Raw genomic sequence first — 12,929 nt, 5'->3', positions numbered from 1 at the left:
TGAAAGGAGCTCATGTCACCTCCCAAAGCCCCTCCCAAAACACCTGCTTATAGTTGCCAGCTTTAGGTTCCCAGGGCTGCCACTGTCCCCAGATACCAGCTTCTGAGCAAACTTTCACTATTCTTCCCCCAAACAAAATCAAGGCTGTTTTGGTTTTTATCTCCCCAAACGAGTGCGTGACACAAAGTATTTTCTGAGTGCAGTGTACTTTTACTGAAGACCGAGCCTGGGTGGGGTTGAGGTGGCTGCAAGAGAGGGACACAAACAAGTCTAACCTACTACATTCTGATTAGTTGATGATTTCTTTGGGTTTTCCGCCGAGATGGTATCATCTGTAAATAATAATTGTGTTCACTTTACCATTCGATCCTTGTAAGCTGTTCTTCTCATCTTTTGGCTCTGGGTAGGACCTCCAGGGCAGTGGGAAATAGAAATGATGACAGTCTTGTCTTGAACCTCCTTTTTTAAAAAAAAAAAAAATTGTTTTTAATTTTTCATTATTAAATATGATAGGTTGCCCTAGGTTGTTTTGTAATAGTCTTTATTCAGATTCAGGACATTCCTTGGGAGTTTTTTTTTTTTTTACCATAAACAGAAGTTGGATTTCCTAAAATGCTTTTTCTGCATCTGTTACAGTAATCATACAACTGTCTCCTTTAATCTGTTTGTGTGGTGATGACATTTATAGGCTCCCTCACGTCGAACCAAAGTTCTGCTCCTGGAAGACACGTGATTACGCACAACTTCAACTGGCATCGGATATACCATCCTTACCTTGTCTCCGGCCACCCCCAGGCCACCACCGCAGCCCATGTGTCCCCCCCACCCCCCACCTCTGTGGTCCCCTGGTCCTCTGCCCCTCCCCCCGCCTCCAGGAGCAAAACTTGGGCAAGGCGCACAGCTCGGCTATCTCTCTGGTGGCCCAAGCCTCTGCTTGGCTCATGGCTGGGCTAGCTGCCTCCCCTGCTCCCCCAGAGCCCAGTCGCTCACCCTGAGACCTACCTCCTCTTTCAGAATCACAGCACCTCTGATGTCATCTCCATCAACTGCAACGTAAGGCTGGCCCCCAACCAGGAAATCAATTTCCACCTGCTGGGGAACCTGTGGTTGAGGTCCCTAAAAGCAGTAAGTAGGGCACCTGGGCTCCACTCCAAGGAAGAAAGGGCAGGCGGTGGGTGCTGGGGAGTCTCCCTCCAAGGGAGGGGTCCGCTTCTGACCAGGCCTCTCATCCTACAGCTCAAGTACAGGTTGATGAGGATCACGGTCAATGCGGCCTTGCAGAGACAGTTCCACAGTCCCTTCATCTTCCGCGAGGAGGATCCCAGCCGCCAGGTGAGCCCCTGGAAACCCTGCAGGCCTGAGCTTGAGCCAGACCAGCTAGGGAATCGGCCCTATTTCCAACTCCTTCCCCTAGAGTTTCCTATACTCTCTGCTCCTGTGTTCCTGCAGGAGGGAGATGGGCCCATCAGCAGTTAGTGCAGCATCAGAAGAGATAAGCAAGACAATCAGGCCTTTAGGGGCCAAAGTAGGGAGGGGGCTAGAAGCAGGCATTTACCCAGTGCCTGGGGGCGGGCGGGGGGGGGGCAGGCTCTGTAGCGCAGCACCCCCAGGGAAGCAGAGGAAGGACGGGAACTTGTGGACTCTACACTAGAGGAAAGAACTGGACCTCAGGCTGGCCTGCCTGGGGGTGGGGAGGCGGAGGGGCATGCGGGGCAGGGAGGGTGGGGGAGGGGAGGGGAGGGACCCATTGGTTGGCTCCAGCAGCAGTGAGGCAGGGTCTTGGGCAGGCTGGCAGCCTAGAGTGACCATCCACCCCTCTCCTCCCTATCCATTCTCACCTCAAATCTAAAGAAATGCATATAACGTGCTTTAGAAGTCTGGTGTGAACTGAATCCGTGAAGAACAAGGGATGCAAGATGTCTCTGTACTGGGACTTTTCTTGAATTGGATAAAGCTAGATTGTCATAGACCAGACAGGCTTGAATCAGGGCCCAGGAAGGGAGTGGGGCTTCTTCCTGTGTGCCCTGCTATCCTGAGAAAATGAGAAGTTGGGTCTTGAAGAAAAGCCTAAACCTTTGGAGAGAGGAGGCATGGGACGTGGGACACTGCTGCCCTCCACTGGCCACATCCCCGTTTAAACCATCCATCCGTGGCCTGGGGTCCGTGAGAGTGGTCCTGTACCAGAGGCCAAGTTAACCCCCAGCAGCCACCCCACAACACCCCCCACACCCCCCCGGCCCCGGCCCCACAAGATGCTGGAAAGCACAGTAAGCATGGACTGGAAACCAGACCTTAATAAAACACACAAATATCACTCATAAACAGATTGGGGGGCTGCCAGGCAGAGGGGGAGCAGGTGCAGAGGACCCCCTGCTAAGAAGCAGTTTTATTTGTTCATTCATCCAGCATTTGTTGGGTGTTCCTCCTATGACTCGGGCCCCCAGGGGATGCAGAGATGAATTAAGCAGACAAGGGGATGAGGATAACAAAGCATGGCTGCAATCCGGGGGTGAGCACAGGTGCTGGGCCTGGGAGAGGGATGTCCAGGGGAAGGTCTCTGGAGACAGTCCACTTGGACTGAATCTCAAGACATGTGTCAGAATTTTGCAGGTGACCAAGAGAGAAGAGGTGCTGAACAGGCTCACCACCCCGCCACAACGCGCGCATACACACGCATGCACACATTACCCCTCCCTCTACAACTAGCTCATGTCTTCTAAGTGAATTCTCCACTCCCACCTCCCCGCAAATCCCTCTCTTTTCTTAAGATTTTATTTATTTATTCATGAGAGACACAGAGAGAGAGGCAGAGACACAGGCAGAGGGAGAAGCAGGCTCCCTGCGGGGAGCCTGATGCAGGACTCGATCCCAGGACCCCGGGATCACGCCTTGGGCCGAAGGCAGGCGCTCAACCACTGAGCCACCCAGGTGCCTCTCAGATCTCCCTAATACTCTCTTCTCTAGATGCCTCACTTCTCTTCTAGAGAATCCAGCAGCCCCAAATCTAAGCCTCTGTTAGCTTGGCTACGTGCTTGGTGCCAGGGGTGGGGAGGTGGAGAAGGTCCCAGCCTTCCTGGGTAGAAAGAGAACATAGAAGGCCCGAGCCACCTGCTGAGCCCTGACTCTGAGCCGGGCACTGTACCTGGCTCACTCCTCAAGGCGCCGTGAGGTACACCTGCCCCTATTTTTCAGATGTGGAAACTGAGGCTGTGTGAGATAAGGCAGAGAGGGGGCTGTGATTTGCTTCCTGTTGAACACTGTGTCCGCGGCCAAGCCAGGGCTGCTTCGGGGGTTCATTCATTCAGTCATCCAGCATGTTGACAGAGCTCCTACTCTGTCCCAGGCACTGAAGATAGAACAGTGAACAGAGCAGATAAAGCCCTGCTCGCCTGGAGCTGACATTCTAGATGGGAAGACTGGCAAGACACTCGAATATATCAGTGTTGAGTGGCGATGAGGTCTGCCCAGAAAAACACAGGCGCAAAAGGGTGCAGGTTTGGGGGGGGGGGGCTATTTTATACAAGGAGGTTGGGGAAAGCCTCCCTGACAAACTGACATCAGACAGAGGCCATGGAGCATGGGGGGATCACGTGGCTATCTTGGGGTGGGGGAGCCCTGCTCGCAGAAGGGACAGCAATGCAAAGACTGCACGGTGGGTGTGTGCTTGGCACGTCGGGGGCTGGGTAGCAGGAGGGCTGGAGTGGAGGGAGGAGGAGATAAGGCCAGTGGGTGTGCGGCCTTGTGCACCAGGACAAGGACGCTCATTTTCCACTCCGAGCTGGGGGGCTGGGAGCAGAGCAGAGAATACATCTGCCTTCCTCCGGCTGCCGTGCGGAGGACAGACTGCAGAGGTGGAGGCCGGGAGGCAGTTCAGGGTCTTACAGTCTCTGGGGGAGAGGACGGCGGGGTCTCACTCCAAGGAGGAGGCCCTGGAGGCGGGAGGATTGGCCGCATTCTGGGTGCTTCAAAGGTAGAATGGACACGCTTTGCTGGTGAGGTGGTCGTGAAGGTAAGAGCGCCCAGTACAAGGCTTCTGGCCTGAGAACAGCGAGGAAGGACAGGGCTGCTATTTGCTTTCTTGGGGAAGCCGGTTTGAGGGTGAGGAGTGAGATCAAGAGTGTGTTTGGGGACCTGTTAAAGATGCCAAGTGGGCCAGGAAGAGGGTAGGATAGGAGTCTGGGATTTAGCAGAGAGGCCAGGTAGGGGGAGAAACGTGACAGCCGTCTGCGTATAGATGGTAAAGCCCCCCCCGAGGAGTGAGCTTGCCCAGGGCTACGTGAGGCCTTACATGGCCTGGAGCACTTTTACCCTCAGAGCCCCTTCCTCCCTAAAAAATAATTTAGGGGCGCCTGCATGGTTCAGTGGTTGAGCGTCTGCCTTTGGCTCAGGTCCTGATTCCCTGGGTCCTGAGATCCAGTCCCACATCGGGTCCCCCCAGGGAGCCTGCTTCTCCTTCTGCCTATGTCTCTGCCTCTGTGTCTCTCATGAATAAGTAAATAAAATCCTTAAAAAATAATAATAATAATTTAGATGATTATTTTATGACAGTGTCCCTATAAAGACAAACATAATGCAAGCAAGATTATATTTTTCTTCTTCTAATTTAAAAGAAATTAGAATATCTTTGTGGGCCCCTAAAAGCACGAAGGGCCCTGGGCCCACTGTGCTCACCGGACAAGACTATAGGTAAACTTCTCCAGGAAGTGACTCTACATAAAGCAGAGGTCCAGGGACAGAGGCACAAGGACCACCAAAATTTAGAAGGTTAGGAGGCCTCTCAGATCTCACTTCTCTTCTAGAGAATCCAGCAGCCCAGAATCTAAGCCTCTGTTGGCTTAGATTGCCAATGAGGAAGCAGCAGAGAAAATAAGAAAAAAGTAGCTCATGTGATAGGATAATCCAGGAGGAGTGAGAGCGGCCGAGGCCAAAGGCAGAAAGTGTCTCAAAGAGGAGGCAGGATCACCTGGGTCACTTAACTCACCTGTCCATTGTGCAAGGGCTGGGTGCTCCGAAGACTGCAGGCTGGGTGCCACCCATCCCGCCAGCAGATCCCATCAGGCACTGGCCATCTCCTGTCACCCGGCTGCCCCCCGGGGCCCCAGAACAGTAATGCTGTTGACCTCGAGCACTCCTCCCCTTGCAGATCACATTTGAGATCTCCAAGCAAGAAGACTCGCAGATCCCCATCTGGATCATTGTGGGCAGCACCCTGGGGGGCCTCCTGCTGCTGGCCCTGCTGGTCCTGGCACTATGGAAGGTGAGGCCCCAGCAGGGAGGCGGTGGAGAGAGCAGCATCCAGGCCAGGGGCGCTAGCCTCTAGGCTCCGTATCCTCCCTGTGGGAGCTGCCACCCACTCAGCCCCCTCCCCAGAACTTGCCTGCTACCGAATCATCCGCCGCTCACCCCAGTGGACAGATTAGCTATGGCCACCCGAGGACCTTCCAGCTGTGGCTCTGACTCTTCTGTGGGTCCCTTTAAGAACCTGATAAAATCTAGGTCTTCTCTTATCAGAAAAAGAAGCAAACACATAAACACAAAATTTCTCCAGCAGAGTCAGGCTGTTAACAAGCCCCCAAACCTTTCTCTGTCTTTGAACCTCAGGTTGAGAACCCCTGGCCTCCACCTTCTATCATAGATGTGGTGAGGGAGGCGGAAGGAGGGGTGTTGACTGGGGCAGGGTCATACAGCCAGACTTCTGCCTCCTGACTCAAGCTCCATCCACTCCACTGCAGCCACCCCCACCCCCGCCAAGGGAGTCCTGCTGGGCTGGGGGTTGGGGTACTCCATGGTAGCTGGGGTATTGGCGAAGGAGCCTTAGGAGGGTTAGTGGCAGGAAGCAGGGAGGGGAGACGGGTCTTGTCCTCCCTGCCCACCGCTGAGACATCCCCCTTTGCCTCCCGCAGCTCGGCTTCTTTAAAAGTGCCAAGCGCAGGAGAGAGCCTGGCCTGGACCCCACCCCCAAAGGGCTGGAGTGAGGCTCAGAGGAGGCTGCAAGTTGATGGGGGCCAGGACACCGGTCCAGGCAGCCTGCGGGCCCAGGCCCGTGGCCCACTGAGCTGGGGTGGAGAAGACACCAGCTCGCTTTGCACTTGACCTCATCTCCTGAGAGACCAAGCCTGCACCCTCTGAAAGCAACTCAAGCTGGTTTCAAGAGGGACCGCTCTCCTGGGAGGCCCGGACACCTCCAACGCGGAGCCCTGGTGATTTGGAGGGCCCCCTCCCGCAGCACACCAAAGGCTCCCCCAGGCTCTGTGGGGGCATTTGCTGCCCGGGCCACTAAGGTGCTAGGAATTCAGAACCTTCCCGTCCCATCCTCGGAAGACACCGGGGGAGGAAGCCTGCCACTCTGCACACTCCAGGCCTTGAGTCCCAGCAGGGCCCCGTGGAGCAGCAGATCTGCATTCTTTGCTGTCCTCCCACCCCCTGCACCCCGCACCCTGCACCCCGGGCGGCCCAAGGCGCCGAGTCCCACCAGCCTCTTCCGCGGGCAGGAGATAGGTCCCTGAAGCTGCCCCTGAATGAACCGGGGCCCGGGATGGTGACAGCTGCTGGCCAGGGATGATGAAGGACCCTGGGACGCGGAGACTGGGACGGATGGGCAGCTGGGACACAGAACAGGGGCGCCCACCTGGAGCTGGGGAGGCAGGCGGGCCCGCCCCCCGCCCCCCACGGGAGCAGGTGTGCCAGGCACTCCCTGGGGCCCGCGTCCCAGGCCGCATTTCTCCCCACCTGCCTGCCCTGCCCTGCCCCGCAGGCCCCGCAGCAGGGGGAGCAGTGCAGAGCCCCCCCATGCATCACCCACCTCCCCGCGCATGAGCGTGCGCACACCCATGCACACAAACACCCCCCACCCACCCACCCAGCCTCCCGTCCCTCCCGCCCACCGTGCACGAGAGAAAGGCTCGGCCAGCGCTGCTGAGGGGTCCCCTCCGGAACACTGCACTGGTTAAAGCCGGTGTAGGGGCACCCCAGTCTCTGCAACCTCGGTGGCAAATATCTGATCCGCTGGCTCATGGGACAAGTGGTACCACCAATGACGGCGCCTTGAGGACAACAGGCACGCCCGGTGCCCAGCGAGTAATTTATGCCTTAATCTTGTTTTGAGGTAGAAATGAAAGGGGGATGCATCAAAGGCATCTGTCCTCCTGTCACATAGTACGACCTTTACTGTCGTAAATATTTTTTGAAATTAAAAAAAAAAAAAATACAGTGTTGAAACAACCAAGGTGCTGTCATCCCATTCTGTGGGCAGGACATGTCCTGGGGAGCTAACCTCTTCTCTTCGAAGAAAAGGAGGCAGATGTGGGGCCCCTCCTTCCTTCCCATTAGCTCTAAATGTTGAGAAGGGACTTGTCTACCATTTGCTCTCGACAACATCCCCTCCAAACAGCTGCCTGGTCTGGGAGGAACATCTCCAGTGATGGAGCATGTCCTCCCTCACAAGACCACCAATTCCATCTTGACCCCTTTGGATGGTTGAAGCTTCTAGGCCTTAGTTCCAGCTCTTTCCTCTCTGGCCTCCCAGACTTACTTCTCCAGGCTAGCATTTCGACGCCAGCCTGACACCCTGACTTAAAGTGTCTTCACCTTCACACACAGATTGCTGTTAAACCAGGTGGTCCCCATTCTAATCTTGTGCCACCGGAACCCCAAGAGGCCAGGAGAACCTTGGAAATGATTTCCTTTTGTTGGTCCCTAGATGAGGGCACTCAGAACCAGATTAGTTAAGAGACAGCCCTAGGTTCCACAGCAAAATCCAGAGTCATCCCAGGATTACTCTTTTAAGCCATCGTTGTAGCCCTTGTAGCCAGCCTTGGGGGAGAAGTGGGGGCTTATGGAAGGAGAAGGCATTGATACAAAGTAACTATGGGAATATTTTTTCTCAAATGGTGAACCCCAAATCAGAACACATTTACAATCACGTTTCACTGGTTACCCTCATGAATGGAGCATCTGACTAAAGGAAACGTGAGGAACCCACACTCACAAGTGTGTCATGTGATTTAGCACGGAGTCAAGCACCATCAACTCTCAGAATGCTTTCACGTGAAACCTGCCTTTTAGAGGTTAGTATTCACATTTTTTAAAAAACTGCTATGTGCAGCCACACTGCAGGCCAAACAAAATGTTATCTGCAGATCAGAATGCAGCCCAGAAATGACCAAATTACAACCTCTGGGGCTTCAGACAGCCTTTACCCCCAGTGCTCCATGGTCCCTCCAGCCCCACCCCAGCCCTACACCAAGAACAACTAAATGGTCGAAAGGTGAAAACTTGGAACTTCAAAGTTTTCAGACCTCCCTTCGTGTCTCTCCTCTTTCTCTTATCAATACTCCCTTTTGGAATTTATCTGCTCTGGGGCATAAGCGTTCAAGATTGGCCTTAAAGAGTACCTGGTAGGGCCACAGAGAAGAGTTCCTAAGGCGCCAAGCTCATGCTGGAGCAAGCATTCCTCAGGCCTGAGGAGTTTGGAAAGATACCTTTGCAAAGGCCCACCCCAGGGATTCAGATTTAATTGGCTGAGAGGGGCCAGGGCACTATCTTTATTTCAGAGTTCCCTCCGTGACTAATGTGCAGAGTCTAGGTCAACAGGCAGGTGACTGTATAGGCTGGAAAACAAATAAGGGGTTAACACGCCCAGGTGACCTTCCATTAAGGGTGGGAACTATGCCGTTGTAACGGTGAGGTCACCCTGACTCCAGCCTGGAGTTGGGAAGACTTCCTTGTCCCTGCAAGTCTCCAGAGTCAGATCCACTGGAGATTTCACTCAGTTCTTCAGGGTCCCCAGAGCCCCAAGGGGGACTCCTGGAGAAGTTGAACACATTTGCTATCGTCTGGAGGAGAAACGAATAGCAGTTCCTGAAGCAGTTTTGGCATTTAGTGGCAGGCAGCCCCAAATGTGACCTCAATCAACATAAAACTCATGTTGTGGTTCATAGATGGATATTATTTGCAATGCTCTATTCTGTAGTTAAGAATAATTATTTATGATGGAGCTAAGGGCTGAACTCAAGAGTGTTAACCTGAAAATGGTTCAATCTTTTAAAAGCATTACCAGCCATCCTAGGCATTACTGTAAACAAGCTGCTTTGACTTTCAGGTGGCCACGTGATACTTGTTTAAGCAAGTCTATAGCAAACAAGCGCATAGGAGAAAAACACACGGGGCAAGGTCTCTCATAAACCAAATACCAATGGATGATGGTTTTAGAATCTGGTCCATGGAATGCCTGGATTTCCTAAGGCTCACTGTCTCGTAGAGGAAAAAGACAGACGTTGTGGAATGAATTGTGCAAGATGTTCTGTGAGGTTTCACTGCTGCTCTAACACGGTGAGACCCTAGGTGGGATGGGGGCTCTCAGAAAAGATACAGAAGTTGATGGGCAGGCCTTGGATGGACTCAAGAAAGGCCTCAAGCCCTGTGCCGTCACCGCGCAAGTGTTCTGCAGGGAAGCGGGCATCGGTTCTGGATCTCTCAGATCTGGCCAGCCGAGGGCAAGGAAAGAAATCCAGGCAAGAGTGCTGCTTCTTTCTGGCATTAGATGGTGTGGACACGTGAGCCTGCAGGGCGAAGTGTGCCTCTTAGAGCACATTATCCATCCAGAGCCAAGCTTCTCAAAGTGGGATCTGAGAGCCGCCCTGATCAGAACCAGAGATTTAAGTTCCACCCCAGACCTCACAGATCCACTATCTGTAAGGTAATGTTAAGCTCGTTAAATGAACCAGCAATCTGGAGCCATGATACTCTTATTGTAGACATCTGTGTCAGTGTCTTGAACACTGTAGACTTTCTCAGCTGCCTTGGGTCTATCTTGGTGGCAGCCATAATCAGCAAAAAACCCCAAGGGGTATCCTTCCACCACAAACAGTGGAGTTTCTGGGTTTTCCTTTAGTTGAGGAAGCTGGTATTTTTAACAAGACAGCTACCGGGTGGAAGGGGCAAAGTGCTAATACAAACACCACCGAGAGAAGTAGAATAAATGTGGAAGAGCTTTTGACAGAAGGCATGGAACTAGCCTTTCCTAGAGGTCTTTAAAAGACATGTTATTTCCATCAGTAAAGGGTTTGGGGGGTCAGTGCTCCCCCAGAATATGACACTGACCTTCAGTCAGTCCCCCTGGCTTCAAGTCCCAAGATGCTAAGCATCCTGTAAGAGAAACAGTCAGCCTACTCATGGTCCTTTTCCGGTATGACTCACTCTAACCACACTCACCCCAAACAGTAAATGGCCAGGTCTCTCCACCACCAGATCCACCTTGGGTAGCTTCACTGGATACTGCCATTAGAGGTGAGTGGTGTCCTGTTTTCACCACTTTGACCTGTTTTTACCTCCCGTTGATATCATCGTTAGCCCTTTATTCTGCACTACTTCTTACTATTCTTTTGAAATCCCCCCAAATTACCCTAACATTAGTATTAACATCAGCTAGGCTCCATGCAAAGGGCAGTTAAGCTTAGCTGCCCACATTAAAATTATGCCAGTGCTTTTGTGTCACTATCTATACCATTAGCTTTGACATCACACTAAAGTAGGACACCATGTTCCAAGCAGAAACTGAAACAGGAACAGAGTTTTCCTGGTTAAGTGTGGAGAGAGGGTTAGAAGCCTGGCACCTGGGCTCTGAAACTTTTCAATAAGATACAGGCTAAAACGCACCGAGCAAACTCACAAGGTTCAAAGTAGGGTGTGAGCAGAACATTTCCTCATAAAGGGGGACATCACTCCTTAATGGAGTCATCCTTGCTGCTCAGTTGTGCACATTCTTTGCCTTCATCTCCCTGGTACTACGTACAAAAATGACAAATAAATGATAATGTTCTCAGAAAATGGCCCAAGCCAGAGTCAAAAGGTAACATCACAAACTTTTATTTGGGAAATTAAAATTAAAATCTGAGGAAAAACAGAAAGTCAGATTTCAAATAGGGCCATCTAGCTAGATGACAAACTTATCAAGGGCAGGGATCATCTTTATTTTTGTTACGTACATTCATAGTACCGTGCATCTGTTAGAAGCAGGAACAAACCCCAGTCCTGCTCTCAGGAGAGACCAAACACACTAAATGTACAAAATACAGGGAAATTAGAATAGAAACCTTTGTCTAAGCTTGCCAACATGCTAAGCCTTTATGAACCACCCGAAATTTGCTTCTCATTTTCTAGATCAAGCATCTGATGAAATCTATTACTACCAGTATTTTCTTTAGTCTGGACATCTGTTACTTGAAGAGAGCAGACATTACTTGAAACACAGGAAAAAAAAAAAAAAAACAACTTGGAATTTGTCTAGGTGATTCCCAGAGTCCAGCTGCATACTGCAGCCAGGGACAGACCTGGCAGAGATGCTAAGGGAAGCTTTGTTGTACAGGCCTGATAGTCTGATAGTAAAAGAGCACCGCTCACTGTATCAAGACCCAGAGCTCACCCTGGGCTCTAACATTCATTCCCTGTGTGACCTTGAATGGACAAGTCACTTCTTTCTGAGTCCACAACCTCAACTATAAAAAGAGATTTGCACTAAATGGTGTTCTCAGGTCTCTACAAAGGGGCTGGAAGGCTATCCTAAATCTAAATTTGAAAAAAAAAAAACATGTGCAGACAATGTGCTCTAATACCACCATACAATAATACTCTGCGGGTAACCTTAACTAATGTTAATTAGGCAAATGAAAGAAATACAGAACATGAATACTGAAATGGAAAGGCAAAATAATCATTACTTGTAAATAATGTGTATCTGAGATATCCAAAAATAGCAACCAGAAAATTTCATTTTTTAAGAAAAAGCAAATTTATTAAAATGCCTATGTAAAAGCATTTAACATTCAGAAGTATACATAATGGAAGAAAAGATCCTATCCACAATGTAAACAAACAACATGATAATAGAAGTTAGATGTTTGTAGAAACCTCATTAAAAAAAAAACAAAACACAACTTTAAAAATGTCTCTGAGAGACAGAAGACTTCACTAAATGGGACTATCTTTCCCTCAGATATAAAGGCTCACACTTGAGAGGCAAGTCTCCCTAAATTAATCTATTAAACTCAATGCTAAACAAAATCATCTTTCAACATAACAGGTCACCAAAATCCATTGGGGAAAAAAGTGCAGTAATAAAGGAATTATATCCCCTCCACAAATGAAAACATATTAGCCCTACTAGTATTAATATTTAACATTTACCAGCATTTCACTACTATGGGTCAGGCACTTTGCTAAGTAAGCATCTTGATTCTCTCATTTGCTTATCACAGTCCAAGTTAAATATTATTGTCCCAATTTACAGAAACTAAAACTTGAATAGAAAAGTAACTTGTCCAAGGTCACAGAGCTAGCCTTGACAATAATCCCCAGAGCTCTACTGCATGGCCAGATCAACAGAACAAAGAACCTAGAAAAAGATCCAATTACATTACAGAAATTTGGTTCGTGATTGCAATCAGTGAAAAATAATTAAGGAAGTCTTTAGCTAGCTGGATCCTTACATGAAAATAAATTCTAAATAAATAAAAAATAAAATAAATTCCAGGTAGAGAAAAAAATGTAAACCAAAGAAAAGAAGAAGCAGGGGGATGGGAGAAGAAGGGAAAAAGAAGGCAGAAGAGACATGGAAGGGAAAAGCCATAAAAGCATTAGAAGAAAACATGAGTAAAAAAAGATGTTATGATCTCGGAATAGAGACAACCTTACAAACAAGATACAAAACTCAGAATCCATTTTTTAAAAATTATGATAAATTTGGCTACATAAAAATGTAAACTTCTGATACGAAACTTCTATAGTCAACGTCAAAAAACAAACTACAAACCATGACGTATGACAGGGAAAATTTCCCTAAACTTCCAAAAAATTTCTAACGAGTAAGAAAATGACCACAACCCAAAAGCAAATAAATACAAACATGTCAGTAAGTATGAGTGTCAACTTCA

General features: G+C 49.9%; 1 protein-coding gene across 3 annotated transcripts in view; it reads left to right on the top strand.

Moving 5' to 3' along the window:
- Nucleotides 1–7,221, top strand: part of ITGA11 (integrin subunit alpha 11) — a 113,873-nt gene extending 106,652 nt beyond the window's left edge. For all 3 annotated transcript variants that reach the window (XM_025472354.3, XM_035708701.2, XM_035708700.2), the window contains 4 exons: nt 1,015–1,125; nt 1,237–1,332; nt 5,144–5,257; nt 5,904–7,221. In XM_025472354.3, coding sequence (XP_025328139.1) covers nt 1,015–1,125; nt 1,237–1,332; nt 5,144–5,257; nt 5,904–5,975 — 393 coding nt within the window. In that variant the 3' untranslated portion in view covers nt 5,976–7,221. The remainder of the gene's footprint in view (nt 1–1,014; nt 1,126–1,236; nt 1,333–5,143; nt 5,258–5,903) is intronic.
- The last annotated feature ends 5,708 nt before the right edge of the window (nt 7,222–12,929 follow it).

Source organism: Canis lupus, chromosome 30 (assembly GCF_003254725.2).
Source record: "Canis lupus dingo isolate Sandy chromosome 30, ASM325472v2, whole genome shotgun sequence".
Taxonomy (NCBI): domain Eukaryota; kingdom Metazoa; phylum Chordata; class Mammalia; order Carnivora; family Canidae; genus Canis; species Canis lupus.
The sequence above is the reverse complement of the archived record's forward strand: the minus strand, read 5'-3'. Positions and strand labels throughout refer to the sequence as shown.